The sequence below is a fragment of the Ischnura elegans genome, chromosome 3 (assembly GCF_921293095.1).
Source record: "Ischnura elegans chromosome 3, ioIscEleg1.1, whole genome shotgun sequence".
Taxonomy (NCBI): Eukaryota; Metazoa; Arthropoda; class Insecta; order Odonata; family Coenagrionidae; genus Ischnura; species Ischnura elegans.
In genome coordinates, this window is record NC_060248.1 from 53,181,636 (window position 1) to 53,194,824 (window position 13,189).

Genomic DNA, 13,189 nt, shown 5'->3' on the forward strand with positions numbered 1-13,189 from the left:
AAAAGGGAGTTGGCGGATGGCAGGGTGCGATGGAGTTGGGAGGGAGTGAGAGACGGGAAAGGGGTGATGGGGAAGGGGCGTGGCCCGGCGCAGTAGTCCTCGTGCTGTCACGCCTTTTTGATTTTTCAGAGTCGGGGCGAGGCTTTGCCGCGATGCTTAATACTTGCCCACCACCACCGTCGTTTTTATCAGCGTCGCGGCGCCCTCTCCTCCCTTCCGCCGGCTGACGCACGCGGCGCTTCCACGTTGCCTCTAGCGCCACCTCCAGGCACCCACTTCCGCCGCAGACCACGCGCCCTTACGCCCTCTTTTGTCTCTTCATCTTCTCCCTATCTCTCTCTCCATCCTTCTCTGTTACGTATACTTACTGTAGCTTCTCTTTTACACCACTGTGATTTTCACGGTAATATTTTGCTGTGACGTCATGGCAAAATTGGTACTGCGGGAACGAACTTTCCTATTAGAAGTGAACTTTTTTTAGAAGTGAAATATTACTCTGGGTGTCGTTTTTATCTCAAGTCATTATTTTAAATTACATTTCATCTCAATTTTTTTTTGCTTTGGTCAAAAATTTTTGTATTAGAAATTTTGTGGCAACAAAATTGATAAAGAATATATTTTACTATTAAGTATGTCTTTTTTTTTACTAGTACCGGAACGGCTTTCCGGCGCGTTCTGACACCATGAAACCACTGACATTTTGCAGATATCATCCGCGGAAAGGTCCAGTCGTAGACATTATACCCCTTCGCAGTTGACGCATAAGGGTGTTTTTACCGGCATCATCATCGTAGAATCTTTCCCTCTACCTTAGAATTTCTCTCTCTTAATCTATTAAATCACTATCTACGAATTCTGTCTTCTGAATTCATTATAGATGTATTCTGTAGTTTCTCTACGCTAAATTTGCAAGATTTATTAAAGAAATAATTTCTTTCAAAGTCTGAGCACCAGTTACACTTGCGTATTTTGATTTAAGTGAAATTCCAACGTAATTATTTTCATTTATTTTTAGTAAATCTTATCATTTTGTTTTTATTCATAGTTTTTAACTCACACAAAATATGTTTTTCCGCCAAACTCACAAGTAAAAGGATGTTAAATTTAAATAAAAATACAAATTTCCTTTCAAATTATGATAACTTCGCGTTTTTAGTTTATCTAGGCTCTCAAAGATTTTGTCAAATAATACCTGCCCTAGGATTATTTTCTGCCATTATGGCCCTTACATGATGATAGCACAAGGTACTAAAATCGTGATTTGTGTTGTTGAGTTGAAATTGTAACATTGCACCCCTGATTCAAATCAGCATCGGAATTATTTTGAAATGAATCAAATAACTCGTACGAATGATCAAGGCCGGTAATTGCGAGTGATCCTCGACGCCAACATATTATAAAATTAGACTTCATCCTTTTAATATCGGTATTAATCGATTGAATCAGTGGCGTAACTATAGGGGGATGAGGGGATAGATCCCCTCCCCCAAAGTCTCAGAGAAATAAAAAAATATTTATAACTTCTGTCTAGTTTTGTCTATCTGCTTAAAGTTAAATTTTAGTGCAAATAATGTAAAACGTATTCCAGGTATGTCATTTTTTTAATTTTCCCGTTACCTGAGGGTGGGCAGGAAGTTTCGCCACCCCTGGCCATCCCATCCCCTTCCAAAGCATATTACGCCACTGAATTAAAAACACGGTGGATTCGAGAGTTAGTGTGGAAATGTGTTTGGAGTAGCCAAATGAAAGAGGACTCACGATGACGAGAAATATTCTCTCTTGAGGAGAAACGAAGAAAAAAATAAAGCTTTTACACTTTCGTTCCCGACTTGACATTTGGACGTGGCAGTGACATTTCATCCCCTCAGGGCACTCGACGGCAGATCTTGATGGCGCTCATTCAGATCAGGATCGGTTTCGGAGCATGGCCCTTGAGTCGTCACAGGAGGATGACGATGACATTGTAGACGCGGGGACATAAAAATAGGAGGAACGTCGGACGGCGGTGGGGGTAAGACGCGGGAAGAGAGGGTAAGAGGGCGAATAATGGTCTGGAAGGGGTTGAATGGGCCTCCGGAGAAGGAGCAACAGTGGTGACATGACAAACGTCCCCCGGGTGGTTGCGCCGTGCTTCTGCTGGTGTCGGTGCGGGGGTGCTGGTGACCGTGTCGGGGGATGGGGAGGATGCTGGGCTGGGATTGGGTGACGGGTCTCCGGCCGGACTGTCTGCTCGCCGGCGGAGGGTGGTCGATGCGTCAGGCCCGCGGATGAGGGACGCGGCGATGCCCGGCGTGGTTGGGTGGCCTCCGACGGGAAGGGACGCGGCGGAGGAAGGGTTGGGTGCGGGAAAAAAAGGATGGATGAAGGCTCTTTGGAGAGAAGTGCGATGAGCGGAGAAAAACAGCCTCCACGTCTCTCGGGGTCTCATAATGTCACCGCTATTCCCTTCCATTGTGTTTTCCATCCCCTTCGGTTTGTCCTCATTTCTCTCCTCCCTTCCAGTGTCCCTCACAATCTCTTGTCTGCAGGCGATCCACCACTCACCCTGACACCAGAGCTAAAAATCATCCGTCCCCTCGGTTTTTTTGCGCAACTCATTTCAACTGCCAAGTATTTTTTATACGCTCTGAAGATTACGTAAGTACCGTTTTTTTTCTCTAGGCACCATTCCTATTGTTTTCGGTGATGGTCCCTTCTTGAGTCATTTCCGTTTTCAAACCCTGATTATAATTGCAATTCACTGGCATGCGAAGATGCCGCAATCACAATGTGTTGCCTCATCTTTTTTTGCATCTTATCGAAGACCATGCAATCAGCACACACGTATGCTTGTGTCATCCAGAACATTACTGAGATAAAAAAATCGTTCATGTTAATCAATTTTAAGTCTTAGAGAATTGTTTTTTTAACTATTACGAGCAATGGTGGACAGTAACAAATGAAGAGTGGACATCAAGGCACGGAAGGTAAAACAAGTGAATTAAAACAAAAAATTTGAAAGATTTATTTTATTATAAACGAATTCAAAGCACTCGAATGAAATGTCACAAGGAGAAACTTACTTGGCCTGAAAATTTCACTTCCTCGAAACTTTTGACAATTATACCGTTAACTTCCCAGAAAAGTGCGTCGAATATGCTATGACACTATCGCAGAAACTTACAAGGATATCTGTCACTTAAAGCATATTATTATGCATCGCTAATCCTATTGTTGGAAGGGTATTACGAAAAGACAAAGATTGTTCCAAAAATATCAATAAAAATTTTCCCGAATCATGAAAGCAAAGGAAGAGACTAATATGAAAACAGGATGATGAAAAAAAACATAGCGTGATGTATGACGTGGGGTGGGTGGAGAAGCAGAATGCTGTTGACTCAGACGAGGAGTCGTGTTATGAAAATGAGACTGTCAAGGAGACCCGTGAAATGAGCTGGCTGCTATGACAATGTGCGGTGTCGCCCCGCACAACAGTTGCATCCGCCGCCGCGGTGGACGCGTAAGCACAGACGCGGCGTGGGCGTGGTGTGAGGTGTATACGGGAGAGAGTCACGTGACTATACCCTTACATCTCCTTACAGTGGCGAGGACGCACATAGAGTATAAGCCTGGAAGGGCTTGTACCGTAGACTCGGCGGATGTGAAGCAGATAAATTTGATGAATGAGGTGTTTTTTTCTGTATCCCGACTAACTACCCAAAATATTACCAAATTTTACGAGCTTTATCTCTATAGCACGGAAAAGTCATTATACACTCTAAATAAAAATGCAGGTATATTAAACGAACACCTATGTGATTATTTATTATCGATGCTGGTCACCACTGCTAGCAAGAACAACATGCATATCGTTAAAGTATAACGATATTTTAACTTATTTGCTCATCAAGTATTGTCATCCCTATTGAGCGGGATCTTGTTTTTCATCATGGCCTTTCGCAATTAGTGATGAGTATGAATTTGATTAATCTGCGAAGCCATTTGGACGCAGTGACGCACTTACATTTTTTGTCCTTTTTCCAGCCTACACTTTGGAAATAGTTACAAACAAGTTGCAACTTTTGTTAGATTTGTGTGATTCTCCAATTAAAATTTAAGTGCCTGTTTTATAGAGAGCATAGGGAGGAGTAAGGGACAGCGCGCATCTTTGCTCCACTACCCCGTGTGCCCTTAATGCTGCCTGTCTTGGTTTATTAGAAAACATATTTTGCGAAATACAATACTTCTGCGACGTATTTTTCTTGCCGAAAATATGCGTGGGAGACTTTTTATATTTGGAGTTTATTAAAATTCATGACAGTGATAAAAACAAAATTAATCTTTGCATACCTATCAGTCTTCACTTAATGTCTCTCTGAATTTCTAAACAAAAGAAATACAAAATTGCAATAATTTTGTCAGTATATGCGCACTTATAATTACGCTAAATGGTTTTATGTGGTAGACAGATTCCAACAAATTAGGGATGAAATATTGGTTAGAACCAATAAATATCGAGAAGACTTATTATAAATTCATTTTAGTAATTTACGAAACCTTAAAACTACAATTGTGCGATGAAAAGGAAGTCCAGTGCAATGAGACCATGAAATTGGAAATTGTCGGCAAACCCCCTTTTTTATTCAGTATTCCATTGCTAATAATTGAATATTAGGTATAGATAATAACCAAAAGATTGCGAAAAAACGGATAAAAAGTTCTTCTATCACAGAATAATTTGTTCTGCTTTTGAATCTGAGTGGTATCTGAGGGGTCAAAAGTGTTTTACTCACCTTATTGCAGTGACAGCTGAAAACGAAAAAGGGCGATTTTTCTAACGGTGCCATACGTAGCTACTTTTCTCTTTTACGAGGCGTTAGAAACAGAATGTAAATGAATTTTCATGGGTTTAAATTATCATGGGCTTCGTTTTCTTAGCGTGTTATTTGATTTATATAATATACAAACATGGAAATTTTGATGAAAAACAACTATAGTCAGATCGCTTTTATTTATCGGAGAGTAAAATGTCATTTCCATGTCAGTTTAGGCGTATTATTTTAAATAATGCTAAATTAGTTAAAATTATCGCGTAGTAGCGGGAAAAATGATAAAAAATCTGATGTTACGACATTTATTCCCTCCACCTCCCCCAATATCCCCACAGTGTCTCTTTACACTGGATGGCGCTGACCGATGTAAAGAGATGCAATCCAAACTAATTAGTTTCCAGTGCAATCCAAAATAATTAGTTCATCAACTCAAGGAGCTGGAAGTATAAAAAGGGAAGTAAAGAGAAGTGAGTTTTGTACGGCAAGATTACCTATGGATTTTAGTAGCCATTACATGGAAAAAAGAGATCAATTGGTCACAATGCAATGGTATAAAGGAAAGATCTTCAATATCGTGCATCTATGTATTTTTGTTGACAAAAACATCTTGTGAAAAGTTTTGGTGAAAACTTATTTCCTAGATTGGTTATCATTTTGCAAATATACAAATATTTTCGATGCAGTATTGGCGCAGTTTGTTTTATTATTTGCTTTAAATGATTGTGCAAACTCGTATAACCCTAAAGATTTCCCTAAAATCAATACCTGATGTAAAAAAATTAGAGATACACTATGCTTGGATATGGTTGGCAAGATATGCTTGGATATGGTTCGTATTTTTATCAGTTTACTTTTACATTGCGATTCATATTTTCCCAAAATACTCACTAGTTTTGGCTATAATTCACTGTTTCAATTTATGATTTTGGTATTTCTCGATTGTTCAAAACAATCCGACGAACAATTCTGATGAGGATATCTTACAAAATATATAATAATAAAAGCACATGGATCCAAAGTCTCTAGAATATCTTTTCGGTTTTCATTTAAATTCTTTAACTGTTCCAATGGGTCAGCTTCATTTTGTTTTGAATTATTTTCTTGGCCATTGAGTTTTCATGCAAATCCTGTGGAGTCGTGCACCTGGCTCCGACTTGTATTTTAAAAAACAAAGAAATATTGCACCTCAACAGAAGTCCCAGAACAATGACGCCAGTCAAGCCCTCACTCGCTGGCCGCCTACCAAGGAAACGCCTCCGGACTCCGCGACGAGTCTTATCTCGACAGTATTCTTCGTATTATTCGTCGTTTATTTCCATATATCTTACCGCAACAGAGCTCTTGCAGAACCTCTCGCTGTATGCATCCCTCTGGCTTCCCTTCTCTATTCATACATACTCTTCCATTCCACTTTTCCGAAATAAATTATTCACTAACACATCAATAAACGAACAAATGATACCAGAAGATTCTGCGTCTACTGAAATATTTTAGTAGCCATTAAATGGAAAAAAGAGATCAATTGAAAATGATGGAATTGTACGTATGGGAAACATCTGCACTATTCTGCGTCTATCTATTTGTTGACAAAAATAGACCTGAAATGGCCTTGAGTTGCATGCAATCAAAATATCATCGATTTTGGTTTTATCTTTCGTAGAAGGCCGCAATTTACTGGTTATAGAATTCCATTTTAATTCCATTGTAATTTTTCTATCCTCCCCAAATGTTGCTCTGCTTTTTGGAATGAGTTACCGTTAATCATCCTTAATCAGCTAGGCATTCCTAACTCCCTATCCCTAAATTATTACCACTCATGTGTTTTTGCCACAGCCAAGTGGGAGCATAAAGCATTTTTGTGAAGAGCATCAGTGTTTTTTTATAATCAAACAAGAAAACTTTTCTGCCATGAAATTGTCAAGCAAACTATAAATATTTTGTGACAGCTCCATCTGCCAGTGAGGGGAAATTGGAATTTTTTATTCTTGCTCTAGATAAGTCATTTTTATGCAAAATTCACAAGATGTGTACCAGATGTTTATGAAATTCCTTTTGTCATCTCATAATAATTATGTGAGGAATAAAATACCAAAGAAAAGGCTCATTTGTCGTGCATCCTATGCCAGCTCTAACATTTGTAAGACTAAAAATCATCATACTTCCCAAATGACTTATTTTCACGATCCCTATCCATGCATATTTACACTTTACGGGGAAATACCATCATGGAAATAGTTTCCTTTGAGGCATCGGTATTAAAATCAAGTAAGATTAAATATCTTCCCTCGTAATGAGTTCGACCAAATCCATTCTTATTACCATTTCATCACTTCGTCAGTCGATACAAAAAAATTCGCATGGGGGACAAAAAAGTCATAATATAAATTATTTTGGGAACTAGCACCAATATAACATCTCAGCTTAATTTTGATTATCTATTGCCTTAATTTCTCATGCAAGTGGATTTTTTCTTCTGTTCTGAAAATGGAAATTTAAATTGGGGAATCCCATGCGTGGCAACGGTTTCCAGTACGATATTTTGGTATGAAAGATTGTGTGATAGTGTGTGAAGTTTTTTCCGATAGGTCGTCAATGTATTGCGATCAGTTTTAATTATGAATATGATAGGGTTGTGGTTAGTTTAAATGATTCTCTTCCCTCTACTTCCCTGCTTACCGAACATTGTTCCCTCGATACGGTTTTTAGTATTCCGTACGCGCCAATTGCTTACTCCATTCAGTCAGTCTCTCTAATGTCTATAAATCTCTTCTCCTTTTTCCATGATATGAGCGAAAACAAGCAGTGTATCTATTCAAATCGGTGGAGGATATATGTATTTAAACTATGATCGTGAGATATTTCCTAAAACATCTCGCAGCTCACCACTTATGACTTGATAGTTATCAATATTCTGCGTGGTACAGCCATGTTGGGCCTCCATGCTGATAAAAATTACTTATTTTTTAAAATGTCACTTATGAAATTTGAGATAAATTACTGTCATTTTAGCACAGAGACATCTTTAGTTTTTGTTTGTAAAATCAAAGGCCAACCTCACAGAGGCCAATTATTGCTTTATTCTAAATGATCAGGATTCTTAGATTTCTTTCTCGCCACTATGTTTTGAAATATGACCAGAAATGAAGTAACATGCTTTGACGTACAGATGTACAAAAATGACCATTTGCGCTCAATCAGTATTAAAACTTCAATCTCTTCTCTCGAATACATTGTGGCCTTTGGATTTACAAAATAATCTTTACTGTAGAATACATCCATTTATTTCTGGTGCTGGTAATGACCTTTTTCAGCAATTATTATATAAACACTATTGAATATATGGTCAATCTCTATTCAATATACTGTGTCCTTTAGATTCAGAAAAGATATCTTCCCCGGCTTTGCTGCCGATTACTTCCATTTACTTAAGGCGATGGTAATATTCTTTTACTACAATACTCCTATAAAGACAAACATATGATTATGAAGTTATTTTGAAATATTTCCAGGAGTAAGTAAAAAATCCTTTAACATACAAATATGAAAAATGGAAATTTGCGCTCAATATTTATTTAAACTTCAATCTCGTTTCAATATAATGTGTCCTTTGATCTATAAATGATATCTTTTCTGGCTTCACTGCCGAAAACTTCCATTTACTTCGGGCGCTTGTAATGTTAATTGACCAAAACACCTATACGAAGACCATATAGAACTGTTTGATTTTCGAAAAAAATTGATCACATTTTCTCCGAGTGTTACCATGCCAGAGATAAAATGCATGGGAGAAGATGCAAACACGTATTATCAAAATATCATATTTTGAAATCTTGATGTAAATTATGAAAAAATAAAACTCGATAATAATCAAAAGAAATACGCTTAGTTGGGTTGAGAGATGATTTAAATGAGAGCTCAATTTGGTCCTATTCGGCTACGCAAGAGAGTAGCCGCAGATATTTATTTAGCTTGGTGTATTTGATATTTTGCAAATATTTTTCATTGCACTTTGTTACGCAGGTATCCCTTTCTCTTCGAAAAAGCAGTTTTTTTATTTTAAATTTGAGCATCTGCCAATAGTATACATATCCAATAGTAAAAATCATATATGTTTGAATGAAAAATTATAATTATGGTCAAGATGTTGTTTAGGTCTCCTCCTTCATTGCTGAACCTCAACCATGTACCGTCACCGAAGTTCTATGATGTTATACAAACAATCTGCACCGTGTCTCTCTTCGTCCTGGCATCCTTTTCTCATCGGAAAGGCAGGATTTTTAATTTTAAATTTAAACATCTGCCAATAGTATACATATCCAAGTGTAAAAATTAAAACATATTTAGGTCAAAAATTAGAATTATGGTCATGATGTTGCTAAGGTCCCATCCTTCATAGCTGAACCTCAACCATGTACTGTCACTGAAGTTCGATGATGTTATAAACAAGCTGCACCGTGTCTCTCTTCGTCCGGGCATCCTTTTCTCGTCAGAATGGCAGTATTTTTAATTTAAACATCTGCCAATGGAATATATATCCAAGTGTAAAGCTCATGATATATTTGAGTGAAAAATTAAAATTACGGTCAAGATGTTGTTTAGGTCCCCTCCTTCATTACCGAACCTCAACCATGTACTGTCACTGAAGTTCGATGACGTTATAAACAAGCTGCGCCGTGTCTCTCTCTCTTCGTCCGGGAGCCCTCTCTCTCTCCTCCCGTCGTCGCCCGTCCATCTCCGCAGCATCCCGAGCGGCCTCCTCCGTGCAGCCACGTCTCCCTCCTCCGCACCCTCCTCCCACGTGCCCTACACCCCCCTCCCCACCACCACCCTCTCCTTCCGCCCTCTGCCTCTCTCATTGGAGCGTGACGGAGTTTGTGGGCGGGGCATCATGAATCCTCTCTCTCTCTCTCTCTACCTCAATCTCTCCCTTCGCGCGTGAATTCACCCTCCCAACCCTTCCCCTCCCCGTTGTATATTTTTTTCTCGTCATTATTTTTTTTGCGCATTCATTTTTTTCCCCTCACCCCTTCCGCCACTACCACTCCTCTTTTTCGGCGCGAGTGAAGCTAGAACAAAGGATAAGAGAACCCCCTCCCTCTCTCCCGCCGTGGCATGGGGAAAGGGTTGTGTCGACGTGTAGGGGGTAGGGGAAGGATGCTGAGGAGTGGAGATTCTGTGGTACACAAGGTAGGGGGGGCGGGGGCGGGGCGGGATGACTATGGAGTTGTTGGGGCTGGCCGAATTGTTGGGAGGGTGTTGGAGGGGTTGCGATGGCTTCCAAGGGGGGTAAAGGGGAAGTTTTTTTTCAGCGTGCGGATAAGGAGGAAGCCCTTTCTTAGGTATGGATGATTTTTTTCATATGTCTATGGCAGTCGGGTGGGGTTGGGAATGTTTTGGAAGGAGAGGGTTGACAAAAGGGTGTGTGCTCGCGAATTTGTTTTCCGTTTGACTGGCCAAGCGATGTGGGAGGGGGGAAGCTCGTGCGCGACCATTGTTTGGTTTTCGAGAAAAAAATATTCGATCATAATGTCTCTGGTGGTGTAACCATCCCGGAGTTAAAATGAATGGGAGAGGATGTAAACATATTCTTAAGAGATCATTTTTTTTTCTTTTATTTCATATTTAAGAAATCTTTATGCAAATTATGAAACAAATTAGAACTCGCGAATTAAAGTTATAAATGCTTAATTGGTATGTTATATACATAAGCTAGACCTCAATTTCGATCCTCAGCAGAGTAAAATATAATTGTTAATTCTTAACCTTGACGTACTTAAATTTTTTTAAATATCTACTTTTTCATTAAATTTTGGTACTCAGGCATCCGTTTCCGGTCGGGAAAGCATTTTACAACGTTTTTCTTATCTTATTTTCGTGTCTGCCTGTCTGTTTGTTTTCTGTTTGTTACTGTGGAATTTTGTGGTTTGCAATGTTTTCCGTTTTGGCCGTAATGATTGTGATAAAGTTTGTAACCATTTGAGTAACAATTCATATCGAGGCTCAGATATGGACAGAGAATTTTATTTTCTTCTTTTTAGTTGGCGAGATAAACATTTTATTTATTTTTTTATTTATTATATTGTTTTATTTTAAATTTGAATGCCTGTCAATAGTATACATCCAAAGATAACAATCATGATATATATGAGTGTTAAATTGTGTTATTGCGATTTCAATATCAGTGGTATACTCGAGAATGTCGCGAAAACGTTGATATCCAGAATGCCGTTATGTGTTTCCTATGTCAGTCTTTTTAAATGATGTATTAGACTGAAAGTTATGATAGAAAATCATTAGTAGGATGAATATTTAAAATATTTTAATGTAGTTAAATTAATTTACCATCGTTAATATAGCAAAATACTGAGATGTGTATAGCAGGAACGTGAAAAACTACCAAGAGCACAGTGATTATTTTTATAATTCTCTCTCAAGTTCTCTCACCAAGCTTTATCTTTGATATGCAAGTCTCAATAATATATTGGCGTCTGTAAGTTGAAAATAATGGCCCTGGTTTAACATCTTGGTAGATTTTGATCGCTCGTTCACGTAGATGCATCAGTTTGCCGTCATATTTTTAGAAGCATGTGAATTTGGAAACTTGCAGATTTTTTACACTTATTTCTCAAAAGTTTCATGTTCCCGTATCTGTATATCGATATCATCGGAAGCACCTCATTGGGCGGTGGAATAACTTTACTTGGATTTATTGCGTCTATTCCTCGTGTGATTTAGCGAATGCTGATCCCCGACCACGCGCTGATGATCCTTGAAGCTCCGTTAATCACCATGCCCTCAAGATGCCATGTCTCTTAGGCCGTCACTGGGAATCACTGGAGGCTACTCTATCAGTACCCATTGTGTTGAAGGTGCTGCCTCATTATGCCAGAAAGGATGGAAGGCTGTAAGGGTGGAACGCGTGTATGATAAATATGTATTGCTGATGATGGGTACGCGCTGAGGAATGACAGCCTAGAAAAGTGATGGTGTAAAGAGAAAAGCTCTCGGAAATTAATGTGCTGGAGGGTGTAATTTGGGAAATGATGTAAATGCCCATGACGCAAAAACCCCGTGGCCACGTAACGGGTTTGCGATGTCAGGAGTCACATTAATGGAAAGAGGAGAGTAGGTGAAATGTCATGTTAAGTAAGTCTTGAATGAAGCTCTATATCAGCATGGTAACTACATTTGGGTATGGAAATCATCGGCTGTGAAACGCGGATGTGTGCACGAAGGCAAGCATACTGTGTGAGAAATAAAAGTTTTAGATTGCGTAATAGCTTACAAGAGCGCGCGGAAAGTCCATGATCCACGGCTCGATTCCCTGTCAGGGCGAAATTTCTTCATTTTATTTGTAAATGTAGATTTCATCGCTGTCCTAAAGGTAGATTGAAATAAACTCTGTTTACTACGAAGCGCGTTATGTGTGTGGTTGGCAGATCTTTGAAGGCAGATGAGAGTTGAAACTTTTATTACTCCCAACAGAGTTGAGATTAATACCGCTCCTCAGTAAATCCTCCATTATTTTGCTACTACAAATCCTTAGACTGGGTTTTAGTCAGTCTTACAATAGCCATCTTCTTCTATCTTTGGCCTTTCTTTTATCTCAGAGGACCATTATAAAGATTTGCTAATATTTTTACTGATGGCAGTTTGCTTTTAAGTTAATAAAATATTTTTATTTTCCATCGCATATTCCGTTTTCCACACGGTTCTCCTGCCATGAAGAACTCATCCTAAGGGTGATAAGGGTGTCCTGGCACTTTTATCTGATCGTCTGCCCAGCGTGAATGCAATGGGAATTTGGAAAAGTGTAGTCTAATTATTTCTGTAGAAACGTACTCGCTCGCCAGTGCCTCTTTCAGAGGAAGCAGCGTATGCCACGTGAAGGCGAGTCTGAAATGTAAGCATACTCTTTGCTGTATCCCTTTTTTGTAACCTTTTCGCATTTATAATTTAAAGTTGAGCTATTGCACTTAAATTTCCTGCATTATATCTCTCCAGTTCCCTTCCCTCTTTTGGAGCAAGGATTGATGCGATAATAGGATATTATGTGTTTTTTGATTGTGTGGAACTTTGAAGGGAGTCTCAATGTTTACATAAATTATGGACGAAAACGATGAAGGAAATAGCAAAATCCCGATCTTAATTGATTAACTATCTCCCGGTTACTGTTATGATTCTTCAGGTTCATTTCCTGAGTACCTTTTAAATTTTATAATATCAAGAATAGCTTTTCATGTCCTTCTTCAGTACCATTATATTTTCTGGAGTGCAACCGAATATTCAACAGTAGAGGTCTTATATCATATGTCACCTGAAGATGACGTTTTACCTCGAAATCCTTGTTGAAGTATTAAAAAAACACACGTTGTAGA

General features: G+C 38.9%; 1 protein-coding gene across 1 annotated transcript in view; it reads right to left on the reverse strand.

The window, feature by feature from the left end:
- Positions 1-1,939: 1,939 nt before the first annotated feature.
- LOC124155180 (leucine-rich repeat extensin-like protein 5) overlaps positions 1,940-13,189 on the reverse strand; it is a 39,861-nt gene continuing 28,611 nt past the window's right edge. Inside the window, exon 3 of the mRNA XM_046528897.1 lies at positions 1,940-2,369. Coding sequence (XP_046384853.1) covers positions 1,940-2,369 — 430 coding nt within the window. The remainder of the gene's footprint in view (positions 2,370-13,189) is intronic.